Source organism: Mycteria americana, chromosome 16 (genome assembly GCF_035582795.1).
Source record: "Mycteria americana isolate JAX WOST 10 ecotype Jacksonville Zoo and Gardens chromosome 16, USCA_MyAme_1.0, whole genome shotgun sequence".
Classification (NCBI taxonomy): domain Eukaryota; kingdom Metazoa; phylum Chordata; class Aves; order Ciconiiformes; family Ciconiidae; genus Mycteria; species Mycteria americana.
The window spans coordinates 6683961-6707221 of NC_134380.1; the positions used below are offsets into that span (position 1 = coordinate 6683961).

Sequence of the window (23261 nt, forward strand, 5' to 3'; positions counted from 1 at the left end):
TTGGATCTGAGAACTTTGGTGTAAAGACCTGTTCTACAAGAAAGTGCTCTGTCTTAAGTTATCATCCTCTCTATTTTTTAGTATTACAGAATTGTGAAGGAACGGTCTAAAGGTAAAGAAGATAATGTTACTTCTGGATGTTTATAGTAACATAATATTCTGGTATGGAAAGCTCAGATCAGTCAATTTTGCCTGCAAATTAAGATCACTTCCCATACTTGTTTCAAAATAGCTATTAAAACTATTCCTTGGGTGTTTTTTTTCCACATCCATGTACTTCTTGGAATTGTTTCACTGTAAAGGCCTCCTATATCATTTTGGTAGGAAGTGAGTTTACAGAAATTAAACAGCTACTGTAAACCTATGTGTATAGTCTGAAAATGCTTAATTTCATGCTCACCATGTCTTCAGCGCAGGGATATACTGTCTCCTCTTGGGACCACAACATATGGGCAGAGACATGGCTCAGTCTGCAGTAAGCTTCCGCCTCTGAATGGCTTGCAGTGCCTGACAGATCCAAGGGAACTATTTGACCTCCCTGTATGTGCCTTTCAGTCAGTCCTCATCAGTGTGCTGCTGCGGGTAGAGCAGACATGAAAATTTGAGTAGGACCACTTTAAAGCAGGTATTGTATGCAAAAAAAAATCTTTCTTTGCCTTTTTTTTTAGTTAAGCTCTCTGGCAAGATGTTGAAGTTGCATTTTAATCAATATTTGATGAGTAGCATTTCTGAACAGTAGTGCAAAATAATTTAAAAATTAATTAAATAAGTAAAAAAATTTTGTATTGTTTAGAAAAGGCAATTGCTGTATGTCTGATTCCCCAACCCATTTGCACATTTCATGACAGTGCTAGGAATTGACCATATTTTTAATATGTGTGTAGTGATAAGAGGAATTAAAAGGGGAAGATTGATACAAAAGCTGTCTAAGTCTTAAAAATTAAAAGCAGTAGTTGAATTGACCAACACCTCTACCAAAGCTGAAGGGAAGATAGTATTTCATTTTAGGTGAATGATATTACGTCCCAGCTCCTGTGTATTTTTTAATAAATAAGGGAGATGCACATAATTCAATGTCTAATTATAAAAAATAAGTGAGGCTATATTACTCGAAAGAGAGAGATTCTGCCTTTTAGTAATAAACAGCATCTGCTTTGTTTTTCTCCAAACTGAAAGGTAATTGAACTGACAATCCCAAGCTGTCCTGGAAATGACAGATGACTGAATTGGGAGTAGGAAGAAAGCAGAAGCCCTTTTGTACTAAAGAAAGGGAGATGGCACACTATAGTTGGATCTGGTTCCCTTTTACAGATTTCTTTCAGAGCTTAAGCAGCTCTGGGTGACCCCAGCCAACTCATTTTATTGTTTAATTTCTTAATGTCAGCAATGGCTATTACAGTTCCCAGGTTGAGAAGCATTTCCTACGTAGTCATTTTTATAACAATCTTGTCCTTCTCTTTGTGACCATAGAAACACATGTGGTATGGAACAGAATCTGCTTTTATTACATTCTTCCTAGTTTACTCAGCTTTACTGTAAGACTGATGGGTGGTTTTGTTTTGGACCCTTTTTTCTGCCAGTTTTGAGGCTAAGCTTTTCTTAGTCTCCTGGTCTATAAAAGTCAGAACAGTCCCTGTTTGTCTCACATGGTGATTAAGCCGCTTCACAAGTGCTCTTGAGATCTATAATGAGTAAAATTGTGAAGCTGTTTTGGCAGATCAGCTGTTCTGTCTGGGTCACAAGCACCAACACTTATTTACTGCACTTGGACAGATTCACAGAAACAGACAGTTGTGATAACATTTCAATATGTATGTGAGAAAGCCAGAACAGAGCATTAGGAGGGTTTCTGAGCAGGGAGAGCTGGCTGATGGTTACAGCAAGGCTCAGAAGTCAAGAACTATAAATTCTGTCCCTAATGCTGTTGAACATTATAGCATTATTCTATGGCTCTAGGCAAGCCTTCTATGCCTCTCTTTTCCCATTTGCAGAATGTGGGTATTTATATTGTGTATAATGTGTATACATCTGTTATATCCCTTTGATATTGTTGCCTTTATCACTAAGATAAAGCTGCAAACTAAAATGAAAATAAGTAGCCAATACACAGCAAAGTAGTTACCCAATCCATTCGGTATCCTGCTGTCTAAAGAATAGACACAGAAAACAAATTTGGACAGGCTTTTTCTTTAGTTTTGCTGTCTGATTTTCTAATTAGTACTGTCACACAATGTTCCAGGTATAGGCATGTGGGGAAATCCTGTATACAGACCAGAAACCTAGGTTTTGAATTAAGGTTTTAGAGAAACTCTAGTAACACCAGTTAAGTCTTGTAGACTCCATCAATGGGCCAAGCTTGTTTGGTGACCATTTTAATACTTAATTATGAATGAAGGGGATTTGTTGCCTTTTCTATTTGTAAGTAGTATCTGCAGGTCTGTTGCATGTGGCCTGACTTTAAGACTAGCACCTAGATGCTAGGTTTTCTCAAGGTATTCAGCATCCTCCTAGAGCAGGTCATACTTATTGCTGTATTGTTGCATCAGGCATGTTTGGTGAAGCAATTTCCACTCCAAGACAGACTCAAACATCTAGTAAATGGAATAGTTTTGGATTTTATGGCTAATGTCTCTGGCTTGATTATTACACCGAGGCCAACATGGGTTGCTGTGAGAAGAAACAGGCAAGAAGGTAATGTTCATGCCACAAATATCAACAGCCCCATCCCCAGCATTCCCTCCTTGCTGTGCCTACATTCCTGGCATTCCCCTATTTGCCGCACCCACTTTATTCCTGTTCATCTCAGAGGTATATAGCAAGTCAGTTCCCCTACAGCTGTCAGAACAGTCTTATGGCATTAAATTTTCAGCTTGCAAGAAAATTGATCAGGGCTATCTTGAGTTATCTACATCTATTCCACATTCCTCACAGCAGATTGTCTGAATTGTTTTCTATGGGAGGAAGCTTTCTGTCTTGGTTTGTACATCAGGCTGCTTATATACAACTATGATAACACATATAGTGTTATGCTATGTAAACTGCAGCAATATAATGCAGAATCACAATGTGAAATTTTGAGCATCCTCAGATGTGTTTTGCTTAAAAAGAAAAAAATAGATCACTACAATTCTTTGAAATCAGGAAATGCGTCAGAGGAAGAAAGGTGCATATTAGCAATGTATTTTATTACAATTATTGTGCCAGATGCCATTAAAAAAATCATTGCAACAGACACAAATTTCCTTAAATTGGCAGTTGTGTATTGTAGTTGATGATGATCGCAGATCCTCGAGTCTCAGGAGAATGGGTATAAGAACAAATGTGAAGACTACAGAAAGGATGAAGGGAGACATCTTGGAGAGGTCTAGCAGGAAAGCTTCCTCTGCCTGTGGTTCGGAAGACACAGAGGCTGAAGCACGGGGAATGTAGGGTTAAGCCACATCGTTGTAAAGAAATTGCTTACATTTTGGAAGTATGTCAAGAAGGTGATCTGTCTGTGAAACACCAGTGCTGATGAAGCAAGGACTTACCCAAGGCCAGAGGTTCCTTCTGTTAGAGCGGGGATGTGATGTCAGATTCCAGCAATCACCAAGTAGTTCCTACGCATGCTCAAGAGAATTACACCCATTTTATCTTTGATACTGACAGTATCTAAAGTACTTGGATGTTAGATTTTTCCTCTTGACTGATTAGCAGGCTTAAAGAATTTGGCCTCATGCAACTTTGCATCAAGTTAACATCTACAAATGAAGGAACAGATTAAGGATCACTTTTGTTCTTCCCTCAAGCTTGGATTTTTCTTGTTGCAGCCTCTGCTCCACCTGAGATATGTTAACTTTCTGGGCTCTTTCTGTGTCTTGCACTATCACCAGAAAGATTCTGCTGTAGGTAGATTGCTCACAATGCACGCAGAACATAGAGACCACACTAGCTCATTCTTTCATTACTGTGTCAGTTCACAAGCTTTTAACTTGTGTTTGCCAATAGAGAGAACAGATATGAATCAAAGCTAGAGCAAATATTTTCTGACTATGAACCCTCTCGAAGTTCAATAGCTCTCCCAATAGTTCCCAGTTGCTCTTTTGTTTGAGGCAGAGGCCCCTGGGCTCCAATTTAAGCTCTGACGCTTAGTTTTCAAAACCACCTTTGAAGTTGCATGTGTTGATGCTCTCAGCAAGTGGGAGTGCGAGGTCACTTCTTTATTCCTTTGAATGAAAAGAAACAGTCTAGAATATCTTCCTGGTTAGCATTTAGCTTCTTGCATCAGCCCTACAAGGAACCACATTTACTGCATACAGTAGCACTAAGATGGTGACAAAAATTAGGAACTGGTACATCTGTATCTCTTAATACATACCAGAGTTGCTTGTCTGGAGAAGCAGTATGTTATGATAACATACGCTAAGTTCATGCATTTGCTGTGACAATACTATAAAAAGTTAATCTTTAGATGACATACAGTGGGAATTCTGAGTCCTAATAACGTAAAAGTTTCCACAGTAATTAAATTCCATTGCAAAGACACAGATATTAATGGAGCATAGCTTAAAGACCGTGTCAAGATAAGGCACGTATTATCACTATGGTTTGTCTTCAGTAACATTTGCACTAACATAACTGCTGTTACTAATGTTAAACTTCATGTCATCAGTAACTATTGTCTTTAGTCAGTTACATGGTATTAATATAAATATTCCAAGCAGCAATTTTAAACCTTGAGTGGCTGCTTATACAAAAATACAGTTTTTAACAAATATTCCTCTGATCTATTTATAGTAAAAAACATACATTTATTTCCTCAGACTGCTCTGAGAAGTTTAAAAAGGTATCCAAAAGAAATGTGAGACACCAAGATTTTTCTTACCCTTAGTACTTCTTAAAATACTCAGAGCTAATCTTAGATTATATTTTATCACCACAAACTGTCATAGAAAATTCAAGCTATTCCTAGACTACAAAAAACATTTGAAATTGATCCTCTAGCAAAACAATGTCTCTGTTGCCTTTTTCACCCTTGCTTACAGCTATGCCAAGATTTCAGCTTTTGCTGTAGTGAAGCTACACTGTATTTGCACAGCAAGTTGTATATTTTTCTAAAGCATTAACTTGTTTGCAAGCTGGGAGAAGCATTCTATATTAATGGGTTTGCAAGCAAGTATATCTCAGCAACTCCTTTATCAGGCATATCTTTCTATAACACTTTGATCTCTGCTATTTCTAAAATTTGTTGCTTGTTTGATTTTTCTAGGACTGCCCTTTTAAAGTTGGGCAGCTGCAGCCTCTTAAAGTAGCTATCATTCAACTGGCAGCTGTTAGCCATATCTGGCTTTTCAAGTCCAGCTAAAAGTAGCTGCTATAACTTTTCTGGGAAGATGTTATTTAACTTATAGAAGGCTTACTGAGAACTTCTAAATTGTCATTTTGATGTCATACATGAAACCAGAGATTCTGTAGCCCTGCTCTAGGAACAAATAATGGGGACTTGAGGGATCTTGGAATCTAGCTCCAATTTCATCAATCTTTATGTCATCCTAGATGAATCACTTCTGCATCCTCAGAAAGAACATCTGAAACATTTGTAGCATTCTCAACTCCTATAGCTCTTTTTCTCCACCCTTTCCAATTTTTTAATGAAGTGTTGGGAGAATTCACACCTTCCCCCAACATCCAAATCTGGGAATAAGTTAGAACCCCTTAAGTACAATGCTATTAGGAGGAGAAAATGATCTTGCTAAGGGTTTAAACCACAAATTTCATCCAAAAATAACCTCTCGGGAATCTTTATCAAGCTGCTTAAGCATTTAGAATGAGAATGTCAGCAGGCAATGTTTGCAGAACATGGTTTGTAAGCCAAATTGTATGAGGTAGCAGTATATACTCTGACGTTATTCTAACCTTGGTATGGATGAAGCCATGACATCTCTCCTGCAGAGTACAGCCGGGGAAATCAACCAGTGTGGTGGTTTACTTAAAAAAAGAAAGTGGGTTTAATTGGAGGCTGAAAGTATGTATCTCTGTCATAAAACAAAGTATCAATTATCTATGCCTAAATCAGATGTAGTCCTGGTCCAGAATAATCCTAAATTTACACAAGCCCAGATGTGAACACTGCAGCTTATGTCTCGATACTGTGGTACATGGTGTGCTTAGACTCCCTACTTCCAGTCTCAGCATCGGGGAGGAACCTATCTGGGGGAAAAAAAAAAGTAACCCCTATAGTTGGCTCATCCTTTCAGGGGAGTGGGAGTACAGTTGTGGAAAGCCTCCAGTTCAGAAACTAGCTTTCCTCTCTAGAGCCAGAGGAAAGCTTTTTTTATTCAGTGGCTTTATCAAGGAATCGAGGCCTGATGTTTCCCTAAGCAACTGTTTTACTGTATGTTGCAATTAGAGTCTTTTCAAGCTAAAAGAATGTTAGCAGGGTCATATAGTTAAACCCTGGCATTAGTTGCCTGTGCAATCTGAATTTTGCCCTCCGTGCGTATTTTAATTGCAATGTGTGCTCACACTGTTGTGGTTTTTTTCTACAGCATGGGTGTCTTAATCAGCGCTCCGAAGGGATGATAGTTGTCAAATAATGGCTCTACCAGGTGTATTCTTTGCGTTCAGAGTTCGGTGGAGCAGTTCCACACCCCTCAGTGCCCACTCAAACACTGCGTGGACAAGCTCGGCTTTAATGCTGGCGTGGAGTTTTCCCTGGTAGTTACACATAGCTTCTGAATTAATTTCTCCTTGCTAGCTCCATGGTGTGGTAGACTGCCCTGTCTTACAGACAAGTGGAGGCACAGATATATTAGGCAAATACTTTGCACAAACACGGAGTGGTTTCACCTCCAGAAGCCTGCCTCATGGCCTCCTCCCCCGGGGAATTAATATGGTCCAACATTGCGTAGCCCGTACTGCTGCGATGCCCGGGAGGGCTCGGTACCTCGGCTGCTGCCTCTCCCCTCTCCTCCCCGCTCGCTTCTACACAAATCCCGCGGCGAGGCCGGCCGTGGGGCGCGGTGCCCGGGCCGGGACGGCCTCGGGGCAGCTGCCCGGCGGCTGCACGCAGCGTAGTCCCGGCGCGGGCGCTGTGCGTTCCCCGCGGCTGCCGCTGCGCATGCGCGGGGAGTGCCCGCCCTCCGCCCGAGGAGGCTGACAGGGCCGTTCTCGCGAGAGTTGCTGCGGGAACGGCGGCGGCGGCGGAGCAGGCGGCGGCGCGACGGGCGGGGGGGGGGGGCCGCGGGACGGGGCCGTAGCGGCAGCCGAGGCGGCGCTGGAGGGGCGGCCGGGACGGGCCGCGTGGGGCTGGGCAGGCGGCGAGGACCCTCGGGCGGGGCGGCGCCCCCCAGCGCTGCGCGGTGAGTCAAGGGGGTGTGTATGGAGGGCGGGCGTCGGGCCGCCGACCCCCCCCCCCAGCCCCCGCCCCAGGTGCGGCGCGGGGAAGGCCCTTCCCGGCGGGGCCCCGGCTCCCCTGCTCGCCGTGGGCCTTGCCGGGGTGGGGGGGACACGCTGAGCCCCGGCGGCGGGTGTTCCCCGGTGCCGCGGCCTGGGCCCCTGGGGTGTTCCGCCTCTCCCCGCTGTGCTCCGCAGGAGCCGCCTCAGCGCTGTCCCTGCGCCGCGGGGCTGTGGGCCTGCGCCCCGGCGGGCCCCGACCTTCCTGGAGCGCTGGGCGCTTCTCGGGGGTGCGGGCTCTGCGGAGCAGGGCTGGCCGCGGGGCGGGTGGGGTTTGGAATAAGGTCCTGGGCTGTGGAGGCGTTATCTGCTAGGCGAGGTTCCCTAGCTCTCCGTACAGGGTCCCCCAGACGGGTTTTAGTCGTGGGTCACTTTCCTCTTTGCCGTATGTCTGTGAAGTGTTGGCTGATGGTAGTTCTTGGGACTTATTTTTAATATTCCCCGGAAGAGTTCCGTAACTTCAGGCCGCTTCCAAAGGTTAAAAGGTTGTGGATACCCTGTAGGCAAGTTAACATCCATACCTTTCTTTCTCCAAAGACCTTTTGGGTCATGCTTCAAATGTGAGTTTCTATGATAGAGAAAGACATTTTTCTCATAGCCTCTTCTTCCTCTTCTGAACTTCCTGCTTGAGAGTCAGTATTCGTGGGATAAGGTTAACTTGCCAATATAGTTTCAAATAATCTGTAGAAGACAAGGATGCAGTCTTGCTAACTCCCACAACATCTGACTCAGACATCTCTTTTATAACCTAAAGAGAAAAATATTCTGTAGCACAGTTAATAACTGGGAGAGCAATTCATAGATAAATACAGTGTTTAGGGAAGTTCATTCCTTGTTTTAAAAATTATTAAATGCCTGTGGTCAAGGTCACATATTGTTAATCTTCTTCAAACACAGTGTTGTTTGTAATCCATTTCTGTGCAAACTTTGGATATTGAGAATTTGTGCCAAAAGAAGACCTTCAATTATTATAATCTCTTATGATAATTAAGTCATGTAGTGTTTTAAGTATTTCATAATACCAGGCAAGCGTGTAACATTTAAAGCTGCTTTATACAGTTTAAAATAAGAAAAAAAAAAAAAGTGGCAACAAATAAATTTTGGCAGAAGTGAAGTTTTCTATTACCTGATAAAATGTTTTGGTCTGATAAGTATTATCTGTGCTTTGTGCTGTAGCTTAGTTTTGTAAGCGATATCTTGAGTTGTCCTCTGACAAGACACACTTAAGGAAGTTGAAACATATTAAGCTAGTAGATCATGAGTATCATTTATGACCCTGAATGTTCTGGTTTTTATCTGTTGATAATTTAATTTATATTTTACCTTGTTCGTTTGTTATGTTATACTTCCTTATTTGGCTAATTTGAATTAGTGCTCTGCCCTTATGATTTTTTCTTTCTATTCTTTTGTCTAGAGCCTGACACTTTACATTCTGCATGTCTTCCAGATGATGTATCCACACATTTTTCTTTCCACCACCCTCAGTAATGTTTTGTCCTGTAATGGCTGATGAAGCTTAGGATCTGAATCCTTGCAAAATCTTCCAATGAATGTATATTCTTTCTTCCCTTGCTTTGGCTTTTCTAAACTGTCTGTTCTTCTATTCCTGCCCATATCACTTTCCAGAAGACCTGTAAAACAGTGGAAAGAGACAATGAGAAACATTTGACATATTAAAGACAAATGAGAAAACAATGAGAAAGCTCTCACTTGCTAGAAAAAATGCTGTTTGTAAGAGCAGTATAAAAAGCCTACGTTTGCCTGTGTGTTTTTTGAAATACCTGTTGAAAAGAACGTGAGAATTGTTCCTTTTTGGCTACAACAGGGAGGTTTGTATTTATAATTACTTATATTCTATCCTGAGCTGCAGCACTGTATTGCTAATAAGAATTTACTGTTAGCTGCATCAGCTGCCTTTTCTTCCTCTCCCCCCTCCCAGAATTTTTAAGAGCAAGAGAAGTATCTATCTTGCCCCAAATCACAGTAAGGTGAGAGGTGAAAAACATACTGCTATTCTGAGAAATCTTAGTCATTTCTCTAGTAAGATCATCTGATAATTCTTGTAACGTGTATTCATTGTATTCATATTTTGACTGTTATTCATTCATACCTATCTTATTCCGTTCGAAGTCTGTGGAGCTGGGGTACACTATAGGACACAATGTGTCCTGTTTCACTGCTGTCTGCCTGAAATGAATACCTACAGCTGTGCTCTCAGTGGGCAGAGACCTAGCACAAGCTACTTCCCCAGTAAGCTTTTTTTTTTCCCTTGTTGTGCAGTTGGTTTGTTTGTATTTTAATAATTATGTGGCTGTCTATAAGAACTTGTTTAATAAGATTAGTGAACAGCAAATGCTTTTTAAGTGACTTTAAGGGAATTGATGTTCTAAGTTTACCTTTTCTGACATTTGCTGTTTAAGTATCTTGGCTTAATACCTTCAAAGCTTTTCCCTAATTTACATGTAGCTTTCGTGTCTACACTTCAGCTACACTTTTGCCTAAAGTTGTGATGGTTAAAGTTTTGTTCTACGCTGCAGCTGTTGTTAGTATTGTGACCTAGAAACATCACTGCTTTATATGCTGACAATATATACAATGGTGGTAGTCATATGAATGCATGTTTAAAGAAAATTGCGTGATGAATCTCTTTCATCTTGAATTATGCTGGGAAGTTTCCCAACGGTGTAGTGTTGCTAAGCCTAGGGAAATGCCAGTATAGTTCTTGGAAATGCTGCATCAGTTTCTTAGAGAAAGTTGCGTATTAACTCCTTCAGTTAAAAAAAAAAATTTCTGAAGATGCTAATGCAGTATTAGGTAGCAATACTTGTGTACCCCAAAGAAAGGAACATTTACCAATTGGCAGTAATTTCTTTCTTTAAATGTGTATTGAGCCTGTAACGTGACATTCTTGGGTTTGGAACTTAGGGTTTTCAAGCAGCGTTCCCTGAGCTGATGGTGTTTGCATGCCCATATAATGACACACATGTTCAAATGTAGCATTGTGAGGTTTGAAACACCGGAATGTTGCTGCCAGTAATATTTATCCTCTAAGAAGGAATAGAAAACGATGACGTTTACCGTGAAACATACAGGACGTGTAGACAGTATGCTCGAACAAATGTTTGCATTTTCCATTGCTTCATATGCAATCATTCATGTTGCTCCTTAATATTGCTATAATAGCAGAAAATTACAAATACTGTCAGTTAAAAAACAGAGGCCAGGTTAGAAAGATGAGGAGATGGTGAACCGAACACAATAGAGGCTGGCAAAGGGAAAATGTTCCTGGCGAAGGAAAGTTGTTGCTGTTCGTATGCTAGTATGGTGGGGAAGAGTGACATCAGAAAGACAGATGCTTTTTCATCAGCATTGAAACTAAAATTAAGTATTTTAGAATCACCAAAATGTAGCTAAGATGATACACCTTTTGGTTTTAATTACGTGTGTGGGTCAAAGCTTGGATCCAGTATATTCATTTCCAGTAGTTGCGGTGGCACAGGCAGATTGTTCAGCTGTCATCTCCGTGGCTGTTGACAGCTTTGTCAGTCTTGCTGACATTTCAGTAACGCTGCGTAGGACTACCAAAGAAAACCCTGAGCCCTGTCCACGTGGGGACTTCACTAAGCTGGCATTTTTTTGATCAAGGTAAATCCTATAAAAACCTCTTCTTATTCTGCCAGCTTCCTGGGAAGAAATCTTAGTTTGGGTGTTTGCCTTGAGCTTCATTTATTCTGTACGGGGAGCTGAAGGTTGGGCAAACGTGGGACTCATGGAATGTAAGCCTGTTAATTGCTGAACTGCATTTATGTAAGGCAGGTTTTTCTCCGAAATGAAAAAATACTATTGCCATCTGCCGCCTTTGCATATAGCAGGGCTCCTTCTGGGCCATAATAACCACAGAGACTGATTAGCAGGTGCGTGGGTTCACTGGTGTTTGTCAGATCTCTTCTGTCTTGAATTGTCAATGACAAGTACTGGCTCTCTGCTGGTTCTTCAGAGGGTTATTCATGATGGTTTTTAACTTACAGACTATCTTGCTTGACTTTTTTCTGATCCCTTACCTTCTCTGCTATCGAATCTAGCTGGAGTTAGATTAAATCCTTCCTATTCTAACCTGAGATCGAGATACAAGCCTTTTCAATGGTTTCAGAGTGTCTTATATATATGCCTTGCCAGCTTTGATGTCATTTCTTCTCTGGGCCCATAAGAGATACTCAAACTTGCTGATTTTCATGCTGTGCTTATGAAGATTTTTAACGTGTTCTGCTGCTCAAGACGCTGGAATTTCAGGGTGGTTGCTTTTACATTAGAGTGAGCCCAAACTCTTGTCTCTGTGATGTTATTTTAGGACACTTTTTGATAGGTGTTTCAATTCCAAGAAAGTCCTGTTACAGAGGACCCACATAAGTATTCTCTGCTTTGCCTAACTTACTGTATTTAAATTGATATGAGCTGTACGAATGGAAAACCCCAAATTATTGGTGTAAGCTGCGTCTCCAGACCGGTCTTTCCCGGTGCAGCATGTGGGGGAGAGGAGCGCATCGCCCTTCCGCAGCCGCCTGTCTCCATCGTGGGCTGGAGCTGATGGGGTTTAGTTCTGGGTCCTGTGAGTGGGATGTCCAGCCCTGGCAGTGCTGAGCGCAGGCAGCGCTCGGCCCGGCCCCGGTGCCCCCCGCCTGCACCCGTCAGTAGGGCTATCTTGCCGCGTCCTCCCGCCTGTTAGGTCTTGCTGTAACTGCAAACGCGAGGAGCGGGTGGCTTCCCGTGAGAGGCGGTCCCGCTGCCAGGCGGGAGAGGAGAGGACCTGCCCTCCCGGGGCTAGGCAGCCTGCGCGGGGCGGTGGAGCGGCGCCGGCGGCGGGCCCTGCCTGCCCGGCTCCCCCGCGGGCAGCGGGGCGCTGCCGCCGCCCCGGGGCGAGGGCCGGCGGCTGCCGCGGGGCGGGCAGCTCCTCCCGGCAGGCCGGTGCCGGCCGCGGTGCCGCCTCCCGCCCCCGGGGCCGTCGGGGCGGCCATTGGTCGCGGGACGTGTCACTCGGACGAGCCGGGCCTGGGCGAGCGGCGGCGGGAGGAAGCGGCGGCCGCGCCGCGCCAGGCGGAGGGAGCGGCTCTGGGCGCGGCCCCGGCCATCGATCCGTGCCACTTCCCCTAATGGCCCGTCTCTTCCTCCTCCTCCCCCTCCCCTAGGGCGGATCGTCCCCCGGCCTCCCTGTATGTGAGAGACGGGGCCGGCGTCTCGGACGGAGCCGGGCCGCGGGAGGGCTGAGCCGGGAGCCGCCGCGGGAGGAGCGGAGGCGTCGGGGAGCGCTTCCTTCCCACCGCCCGCACCGCCGTGCGCGGCAGCCCCAGCATGGAAGCCATCGCCAAGTACGACTTCAAAGCCACCGCGGATGACGAGCTGAGCTTCAAACGGGGGGATATCCTTAAGGTAAGTGGAGGGTAAGGGCTCGGGAGTTGCTGCTTTCGCCCTGGGCTTTTCAGCTTCTCTCGTGAGTCTCTTCCTGTCTGTCAGACCTGACCCTCTTTTGCGTCCCCAGCGAACGCCATCTCCTTGTAACAGGGTACCTCAAGATTTCCTCAATCCCAGTCTGACCTCTTTAAGAGCAGGAGAGGCTGTTTGGTTTCTGTGTTAAGCATGCATCCCGAAGTCTCTCATTTCTCTCTTCTGAGATTGGAATATTTGAAAACTTAGTCGTAAACATGGTAGCAAATAAGCAGAAGTACAACATAATCTCTACACTGAATTCCCTTTTATGAGAGGAAACCCCTTAAAGTAATCAAGATCAATTTGGTATTCCTTTCCTTTGCCTCCTGCCAAGGATTCCAATATCAGAGAACAGTGATTAGATTATTTCTCAGTAGATAATCTTTTAGCATCAGGCTGTCAAATATTGGTGCCGAGTTTTATCTTCAGTCCTGATGAACTCGTGATAAGCTTGCGGCTGAATATTTAATGGCTCTATGCAGATGTAAGTGGATGTTGGAGTGCATTAGGGGAATTTTGGTCTATAGTTCTTTCAGTATATCAAAGGCTTTTTAGGCTTCATCTTGGCTATATTAAAGGAATTTGAAAAATATTTGAATTTCTAAAACTTTATTTTAAAAAAATGGACACACAGAACAAGCCCCAAATTTTATTTTGGGGGGCAGTAAAATATAAAAATCCATAGTGATTTGGCCTCAGTGAAGCATAGCTCTGAGCTTTGTTGCTTCCAAGTAATGAGCGCCATATTGTGGAATGTCTTAATGGGGTTTCATTCAGAGTCAGTATTTCTCCATAAACTTAGAAGACGGGCTTTACCTTCCTAGTGTGATATATTTAATATTAAAGTATTTTAAGCTGCTGCTTTCTAAAATGCTTTAAGTAGAAACTGTTTTGAGAGGTGCCTATCCTGCAGATGTAAGGCCATAACTTTGTGTATGCTGACAAATCAAGCCCTGCAGACCTCAATGGGATTACTCATCTGCTCAAAATTTTTGCCAGGGAAGGTCTTGATTTTAACTACTATTTTAAGATAAGTTGGGAAAAACAACTTCTACGTGTAAACTTAATATGTGTCTTTTATAGCTGATATTTCAATAACATAATTGTGGCTTTGTTAAAAGTGCAGTAATATTGTGTGGCTATCAACAGATAAAGGTTGCAAAAATGTATCCTGGTTTGAGATTGTTAACTTAAACTAATTGCATCTGTATATATCCTACACGTCCCTGGCCCATAATTGGCCTAAAAATGCCTGTTAGACCTGTACACCTCAATTCCAGTGTTTATGTAAATTACCAGAATATTTCCTTTTGCTGATTTTCAACAGTCGAGACTATCACAGAAGAATTCTAAAATTCTGACAACCTTGCATTTATTTTTCTTAACCTGATCTGTATTCTTCTCTTTGGGGTTACTACTAGCTACCCTCAGCTCTCATAGTGTATTTGAAGTAGAGCACAGTTGAAGTGAGCTTGTAGAAAATGCTGAACAGGAAGGAAAAATTAAGTATAATGAAATATAGTTTATTTTAAAGTGTATTCTTAATTATTTTAATCTAGTTTGGTATAGACATTTGCTGAAGTACATGAAAAAACATCTTGTAAAATTTGCATTCATTGAAAATATTTTCTTCTCTAAGAATTAGAGGAAAAATATCTTCTTTTAAACTTTCAAAAGTTTAGTCTGTGCTAAAACTCTTACAACTGTGCACAGTGACTGATAGTAAGATGTTCTTGAGTCCCAGCCAATTGATGTCATCCCATAGATACAATTTTGTCACAATAATAGAAACATGGTGGTATGTATGCTGTTACACTACATTAATCATTGTATTTTTCCTAGAATACAGAGAGGGATTTTCCTACTCTACACAAAACCTAGGCTGAACACTTCCTCAAAGCGTTGATGAACAGTTCTTCAAACTGTATTTCCTTTCAGCTCATATTCTGAAAATGCTTACAAATTTTACGTACTTACTTCATAGATGAGTAAACTGAGTCACAGAAATAGTAAATTGCTCAAGATTATCACTAAAGTTAGTGGAAACTCCAGGAGTTTCAGGAATCCTTCAGCACATAGTTGAGGTGAGTTCTATGCAGCATGGTAAGGTTCACTGTCTAAAGCTGGCAAATTTCAGACAAACAAGCCAAAAACTCTTAGAATTGTTACAGTTCTCTTTACTCAAACTGACAAACTTCTGTGGCCCTTTGTCATTTTGAAAGTCTGGTTCACTTCAAATGTGTTTCAGGTTGTGGAAATTAATTTCCATCAGACAAGTCATATCTGTTTTGTTAGTACTTTGCTCATGACTGAGAAATCTCAGGGTATCCCATTCATGTGCCTTATGTGATCTGTCTTATTAATCAGGCCAGTCCTGCTGCCCTCAAATGAACTGGGAAGAGAAATAAACTTGTAACATGTTGAATGCACCTGCACGCTTCGCTCTTTAGATATCCCTTGCTAGGGCACACATGTAACTTGACGTGGAGTGAAGACTTCTTTAAATCTAGCTATTAGACACCTGTCTTGATGCACCTCCAGAAAGCCAAGTTAGTTTGATGACATATATGATGATGGCAAAGAATTGTTTTGTTAGTGAAATGTTATGCCTTGGCCACACTAAGGAAAGCACAAAATCTCTAACTCTTTAATTCCCACTCCTTGGAAGTTCACGTTTCTCTTTGTGGAGAGAGAAGGCAAAGATTCGCACTGTCCGACTCTCTGATTTCAGCAGATAACTTGCCTATGATGTCATGGTGCCATTACTGCTGCATACCCACATATTCGGGACTTGATTGAATAGCATTTGAACTGTAGCCATTAAGCTGGTTGTTAGTAATCTTGTGGCTGGTTTCCAAAAGTGAGTGAAGATAGTTGACCTTTGGCTTGCAATTGTAAAACAGCTGAGCGAAGAGGAAAAGTGCTTGGCCTTTTCTTTTGTGGGCACTATATGGCAGAAGCTGCTTCTATGATTTTTGTAACCCTGGCAGTACGCTGGATCCCCTTGCCCTTTTGTCTAGTGGTTCTATAGCAGTGTGTGGTATTACCATTCAGGAGATGCGAACTGACAGTTTTGTTAAACTTTTTAAATATGCTAAATGCTACTCGCAGAGCCTTTCCCAGAGAAATGAAAGCTTGCTGCTTCCTTCTGTGTCTTCTGATTACAGTGCTGCAGCTCTCAAGATCACCATTCTTTTCATGTGCTCGTGGTTGCTTCACAAAAACTTGTTGGTGACTGGCATCCTATTGGGGGTGTGAAGATAGCTTGGCCTGTTATTTAAAAAAGTAAAACAAGGAAACTAAGGCATTCCTACTTGAAATTTTGATTTACTGTTTTTCACTTCGAATAGTTGACGGTTGTCATGATGCTTTTTCAGTCTTTTCCACTTTCACTTGCTGTATTTATTGAAGTTGGGAGTGGTTAACTTCAGTCTCTGTCTATATTTGTTATTCAGGTTTTATGTCCCCCAAAACTATTGTATTTCTAGCAGCTTCTGGTTTTGTTGGCCTTTGTGCTAACTGGCAAGTATCCAGACCTAAAGTGCGCTAATACTTGCTGGTGGTTTGGCAGGAGCTGGGAGGGAGGAGAGAAGAAAAATCATCATTCTTTCTCTCATCTAATCATAATTTCTTTTCTCTATTCCTCCTACACCTAATCTGAAGTGTACAGTTAATACCATGGTGCTCTGATAACGGTTTCTGCATGGTTAATACAGAAGCACTAAACCTATTAATGACTATCTTGAACGTTAGAATTGTGTGTGTGGTTTTTTTTTTTTTTTTTAAACTATAGACCACTGCTCCATTTCCTCTTTCTCCTTCTTCTGTCATCATCTGAAGAACTGAATAAGTTCCTGTTCCCAGTAGTTGTCAGCATAATTAATTCAGGGGCACTTACAGATTGTTTTTATGAGTAAAATTATTCAGGTGCTGTTTTAAATAGAGGGTCATCATCTTTAATTTTGGGGTTTTCACTTTTGTGTGACACACAAACCAACTTCCCTGTGTGCTAAAAGAAGGAATTCCTTGCTAGGATTTTGATCACTTTACAGTTTCGTTCAGCAAAGTCAAGATTTTTTTTTTTTCCTACTCTGATCATACACTTGACAGTCACCGCAGGTTCTGTTCACATGATTGTTTGCCACTAGACTTATTTTCTTTCTGTCAGCCTTTAAGAGGATTGAGCATTTGCAAACAGTTGATGCTGAGATGGCATTTTCAGTTCCTGCATGAAAAACATTTTTCTGTGTCTGGATACAGTGAAACAGTTTTGAATTGAGGGAGGAGTATGATAAGGGGAGCATGGTCTCCCTTCTCTTCTTCCTCATCCCTCGTCTTTGACCTCACCTGCATTGGCTGTTATGTCGTGGTGTCTGTGCAAGAGAACAGAAATTCATGGCTTGCTGAAGAGTAGTGCAAAGACTTTTCCTCTGTTTTGGATGAAACTGTCTTCAGTCTTCATCTTTCCTCTCCCTTTCTTACAGACCTCATTCATCCAACTATTCAATGCCTATGTTTTTAGTATAAACTTCTCAAATATTGTTCCTCTTATGTATGATAGTAATCTGAAGGTGGGATGTGTTTTATTAGCCAACTTCTCTAGGCATCGGGGGGAAGGGTTGTGAGAAGGAACTACCTAACCTCCACAAGGTGCGTGCGCCCAAAAAAGAAAGCGCTCATGTTCTGTATTTGTAAAAGAGCTTGGACCTGCTTAGAGCAAGATTGCATTGCTGAAGGTGTCTTTGTGCAGAAGACATAAATATGGAGTATTCCAGACTGAAGGTGTAAAGCGGTCTTTGCAAGCAAGGAGTAAACACATTCCTCCTTAAAAATGGCATCTTCATTTTTATTTAGTAGCTATTTGTGATGATTATTTAAACTTGTCACTGAAAGCAGAGAAAAATAAGCTCTTGTGAGCTGTGTGCTACCTGAAGCCTACTGGAGTTTTGAATGTCAAACAAGACACTGATTAAAGCTAGTGGTCAGCTCAGCTAATTATATTATATTGACTTAACATGTATTGCATTCTGTTATAACCAGGGGAAATGATGCTAATTTGAAGCTCCAGCTGCCTTTTGCCAGTTTAATGGAAGTGCTATTGTTACAGCTTCTCTGCGAGGTCCAGCTTTTTGATATGACTGGTGTGACAGACTTCTGAAAAGTGTTAGCATAGGCATGTCAGCAAGCCAAAATTTGATTTGCTAAATTATTTATCCGCTTTGTTCAACATGCTTGTCAAACTGCAACCAATGTGATGCGCTTTTGTTTTTATTTGCTGGCAAGACAAAAATGTCATCTCTCCTCTTTGGTTCAGTGACATTTCTCTCATGATAACTATATGATGAGGGAATGTCTGAGAATTTCAGATTAATAAAATCTGTTGTTCTGAGGGACGTCCCAGGTGTTAATGGACTAACTTTGATTTAGTTTTTTTTAATGAAAATGGTAAAAGCTTGATCACAGTTGGGGAAAGAAAAGAGGGATTATTACTTTTAGTGGCATGTATAAAGGATTGAGAGTGTCATAAACGTAATATTCATAGTTTTCTAGTTTCTGTGCAGACCCTGCTGATTGGGGGAGGAAGAGGGATCCTGTTTGTAGTAAAATTCAGACTTTTCTGATTTCTCACTATAATCAATAAGGATCCAACTAAGTGAGGGGAGATAAGGAATCCAATTTGTCTGTGTACAGCTCAGCCTAACATAAGCAGTGAACTATATGACCCCTTGATAAAATCCCTTGTGCTTTAAAGTTGCCAGTGGCTATATACCAGAAATCAATAACTAAAGCCTAAACCTCAGGAAAAAAAGCACTGGGCAAAACTAACTCTATTTCTTTGAAAATGAAAGAAAATTAAGCATTAGTCCCCTAACAACGCTGGAGCCAAAAATCTTATAATCTCACATTGAGCAAAAAGAGAATGTAATTCATCAAACATGATGAATTTTACAATATAAATCTAAACGGGAGGAACTACTAAAGATAACTTTAGGACAATTTCACAATTGCTGTGAGGCTGAACTGTTGTATTAATTAAAGGCTATTGTACCGATGATGCCAGATTTCCATACTTAACTTGCTGGTTACCTCTGAATTAAAACCTTTGCTAAATTGTTAGTGATTTTACTTATGTAAGTTTGAAAGATTTGAAAAATCAAAGCTAGTTCTAGAACCATAACAATAAAGAACTTAAAAAAATCCAAACACCATGACTTCTGCCCCCCCCCAGCATATTTAAAGCCATTCATATAATGGGCATCAGCAAAGGATCTGGCAACATACATGAACTAGCTTGAGATGAGTTTTGTTTGAGTTTTTCCTGCGTGACTGTGTATGTAGCTTCACATTTCGTCTGGTCTGTGGTGTTGAATTGCAGGATGTCCATTCCAGGTTTGACAGCAGAGTGCTGTTAAAGCAGTAAGCAGAACTAAGAGGAGTCTGTCGCACCGCTCTGCACAGAGGATTACAGGTATGTCTGCACTGCGTAGTGAAGAGATGGGACTGTATCTTCTGTAGCTATGTCCAAGCTAACTTTCAGATAGCTGGAGTAATGATAACCACATTATGGGATTCAACATGATTTACAAAACTTATACCGGACTCTGGATGAATACTTTGCCTGTGCTTAGTTTTGTGTTAGAAAGGGTGTGATGCATTAATGTCTGACTTGGCTACTCTGGAGGTCTTAATTAGCAATATGTGTAGCAAAGGATAAGCCTATTTCTCTTCTCCCCCCCTGCCCTCACTCCCTTCTTTCAGTGCTGGTGGGATAGGTGCTAGCCAGAGAGGTGAAGCTGTGACTTGTGAATATAATGTTTAGGTAGAAAAGTGACCGAGGAAATGCATTTGTTCTTCCTCTGGTGCCTAGTCTTATGGATGTAAAAATGGAGCTTTTGTGTAATAATCCATTTCACTGGGGCACTAGGTCTCAATGTTTCTTTTATTTTTTACTTGCTTTATTTAGAATTTTGTTAGGAAAGCTGCCTTTGATCTCTATAATTTCCAGTTTTCTCTGAAAATTCTGTTAAATTCAAAATGCAAATGAGTAGGTGACTTGTATGCATTCAACATTTCTACGCAGATCAGCAAACTGATACTGCAGCAGTATTATACACAAGTTCTTATCTGCAGCTTTATCCCACAGCAGTTCTTGCTCTTTCATTTCCTTTGCTGGCTCTGCAGTGGCAGTTAACATTATCTCCCAAGTTGGGCAAACATCAGTGGCTAGAATATACATAAGGAAAGAAATGTGTGTTTTAGATGCTTTTGGCCTTGGGAGAGAAAATAGGATAGGAGAATGCTTTCTATGATGTTTTGTTTTGGTTGGGGTTTTTTTGCATTATCTACAGCGTGGGGAATGCTGTATAAAGTTGTTCCTTTCCCTCAAGTATCCCTGTCTTTTTAGATGGAACAGCAGCATTGTCGATCTCAATCTGTCAAGCTTCAAGCTGCACGTTGTTTGTCACATTCTAGGCTTGTGCCCTGTTGCTGAGTATTTAAAGCACTGCTCATGAGTGGCACATGCCTTCAACTTTGAAGTCATCTTGTAACACCTCATAAGAGTAGGTGTTCAAATGGAATAGAAAAATGGTTGTGAAGCAGACTGTCTGCGGTGGAGCCTGAACTTGTTCCCATGTCTTATATGCATGATTGGTGCCACCATCTGACAACTCAAGTGAGAATTGGTTTAGCAAACTTAAGAATGTGTTTTTTCATGGTGACATGTGCTAAACACATGGGGTTGTACAGCTGAGCTCTAATAGAGCAAAAAGTGAACTGACAGTCTCCAAAACTGCTCATGATAATTATTTTTAGGATATTTATTATATTTCTGAAACCCAGATGCTACTCTACAATACTTCCTGATTAGTTACTAGATGCATCTGAAATTTGCATTTTAAATGGTTGTGTTCATAATTTTCCTCAGCCTGTATTTCTCTCTTTACTAAAAGAATAGTGGTTTTACGTAGATACTAAATAAAAGCCCATTTAAAAAATGTCTTAAATGTCTTGAAGAGCCCAAGAGGCTTTTTTCCCCTTAAGGAATGATTGCTCACTTGAGTTTCTGTACCTGATCTTGGATCCTTTTGTCTCCAGTTGTTTGAGGTTGCAAAAACAGATAGACAGTCCTGTTATTGAAGATTCATCAAATCAGTTGGGTTTTTGATCCCGTGGGGACAGGTCAGGGTGGTGACTGGAATAAGGCAAAAGTTAGGACAGCTATTTTTGTGTAGGAAGTAGGTTGTCAGCCTCTGTAGAGTAATTAATTTATAATTGTGATCTTCAAACATTACTGACCTTTATAAATAAAATATAGAAAGAGAATACTTAACAGAGTAGATTTATTCTATTTGTACCTGCTGAATTTAGCTTCTTTACATGCATTCATGTCAGCATGCACGCTTTGTTGTGAACTGCATGTTGGCTCCACTGCAGCTGGACCTCATGCAGAGAGCAGAAAGCATTTTTTTTTTTTAAGTTAAGCTGAACTGTAATTATACAGTTTGTCTCTAAAACCTCTTATTTAAATAATTTGTCTCTGGAATTCATGCTTTCTGCATTGACCCAACCTACTTCTTGCTCTAACTTGTACTAAAACTCTACAGGTTTACATGTGGAGGAAAGAAAAAAAGTGCTGCTGTTATGCAAAATTGTTTCCCTTGGGAGGAAAGGGGGGAATTCTTCATGAGTTATGTATGAGCCAGCAGGTTCCACTAATCATAGCAGCTCTGCTAGTGCAAAAGACTTGTGGTCTAAGCTAGTCAGCCCTCTGGTTTGTGAGAAATTGGCACAAAATTTTAAACCATGCAACTCTTGCTGAGCTTGAGTAGGTTTTTCCATTATAAATCCTTATGTGCAGTCAAATTTTGAGTATTCTTTTGTTACCTACACTTCTTTAGCATAAATATGAAAGTGATATTTTAACCATTTGATCTGGCTTCTACTTTCTGCTGTTAACAGTAGATTGTGGTCTGCCTGGAAAGACCTATGCTTAGATTCCAGGTTTAAGTGAATTTATTTCAGAATACTAGGAAGGATTTTAAGCTGCACAAGTGTGCATCTTTTGCTAGTTCCTCTGGAAAATCTGCCACTCTTACTTAAGAGGTATTTCCCTGAGCTCCTGAGTAGTTCAGGTCTTGTGCTCTAATCTTTTACTACTACTGGGGGCATAAATAATCAGGGAAAACTCCCAAACTCTTGGGGGGGGAGGCAAACAAGTGCTCAGAGTGTGTCCTACAATTGCAGAGGAAGGGAAGAAACAAATGCAAGGAGGAAAATGAGGGGGAAGTGGCAGCCGTAATGGAGACAAGTACAATGAAAACTTTTAAAGGTGAAACTTGGCATTTAAAAACGTTGTTGTTCCCAACTTTGCCTTCAAACAGTACTTGAATTTTGGTGAGATGAACATCAGCTTAACAAATGTGCCTTGTTGAGGCAATATCAGGAAAATCTGTTGTGCATATATTCACAGCTAAATTTTGCGTTTCTGTAATGTTTTGCATGTCCTTGAAGAATACTTTGTCAAAATGTATCCTTAGCCCTGGAAGTGATAAAGCATGGACTGGCAATTCAGGCTCTCTTCTGACTGCTGGAATGGAGGAAGCAGAAGTTGCTTCTGCTTCCTCTTTGCCTTCACTTCTGTCCTTATTTCTTAAAATATATTTTGCACCAATGCCTCTGCCCTACATCTAATGAAACTACAGTTTGTCAAAAACTGTGTGGATTTGTCTGTTTTGACCATTTGTACCAGGGTGCTTAAACTTTCTTCCAGCATCAAGCTGTTTTGGCACTTCCTTACTCCTTAGCAGGACATGATACATTCCTCAGGTTTTTTCCTGAAAATTGCCTTTTAGGTTAAGAGTGTAACTTGCTCTCTGCCAGGATGGATAGATGAAGACTGTTGTGACTCTAGCTGGGAAGACCCAGACTGAAACTAGTAACTCTCTTTACAGGGTCACAAAAAATAGAGATAATCAAAGTGCTAATAGTTGACCCAGCTTTCCTAGCTTCCACCCCTTCCTTTATAGCTTGTTACGTCTGGAAATCTTGCAAGCTGTTATCTTCACTCAGTTTATTTAGGGTTCTGATGTTTCTATAAACTTTCTTGAGCTTCCTTTTCCTTGAAAAGCTTGTGTTTCATTCCACCTGTCTCTGTTCAGATTACAAACATGTGCATGATGCTGCAGTAAGATTAGAGACACTGTTGATGCTATTTGCATTATGAGCAGTAAGTTCCCTGTAAAACTTATTTGTTGAGAAGAAAAATAATTTTTACCTTTCAAAAAAGCTGAAGTTATTAAATATAAGGCAATATGTTGATAAAAGAGCTGCTCTACAGTCTGGTC

General features: G+C 41.3%; 1 protein-coding gene across 1 annotated transcript in view; it reads left to right on the plus strand.

Moving 5' to 3' along the window:
* The first annotated feature begins 7189 nt into the window (after positions 1 to 7189).
* The window catches only part of GRB2 (growth factor receptor bound protein 2), a 53660-nt gene continuing 37588 nt past the window's right edge, over positions 7190 to 23261 (plus strand). The window contains exons 1-2 of the mRNA XM_075518862.1: positions 7190 to 7340; positions 12618 to 12858. Of these exons, the coding sequence (XP_075374977.1) occupies positions 12781 to 12858 (78 nt within the window). The 5' untranslated portion in view covers positions 7190 to 7340; positions 12618 to 12780. The remainder of the gene's footprint in view (positions 7341 to 12617; positions 12859 to 23261) is intronic.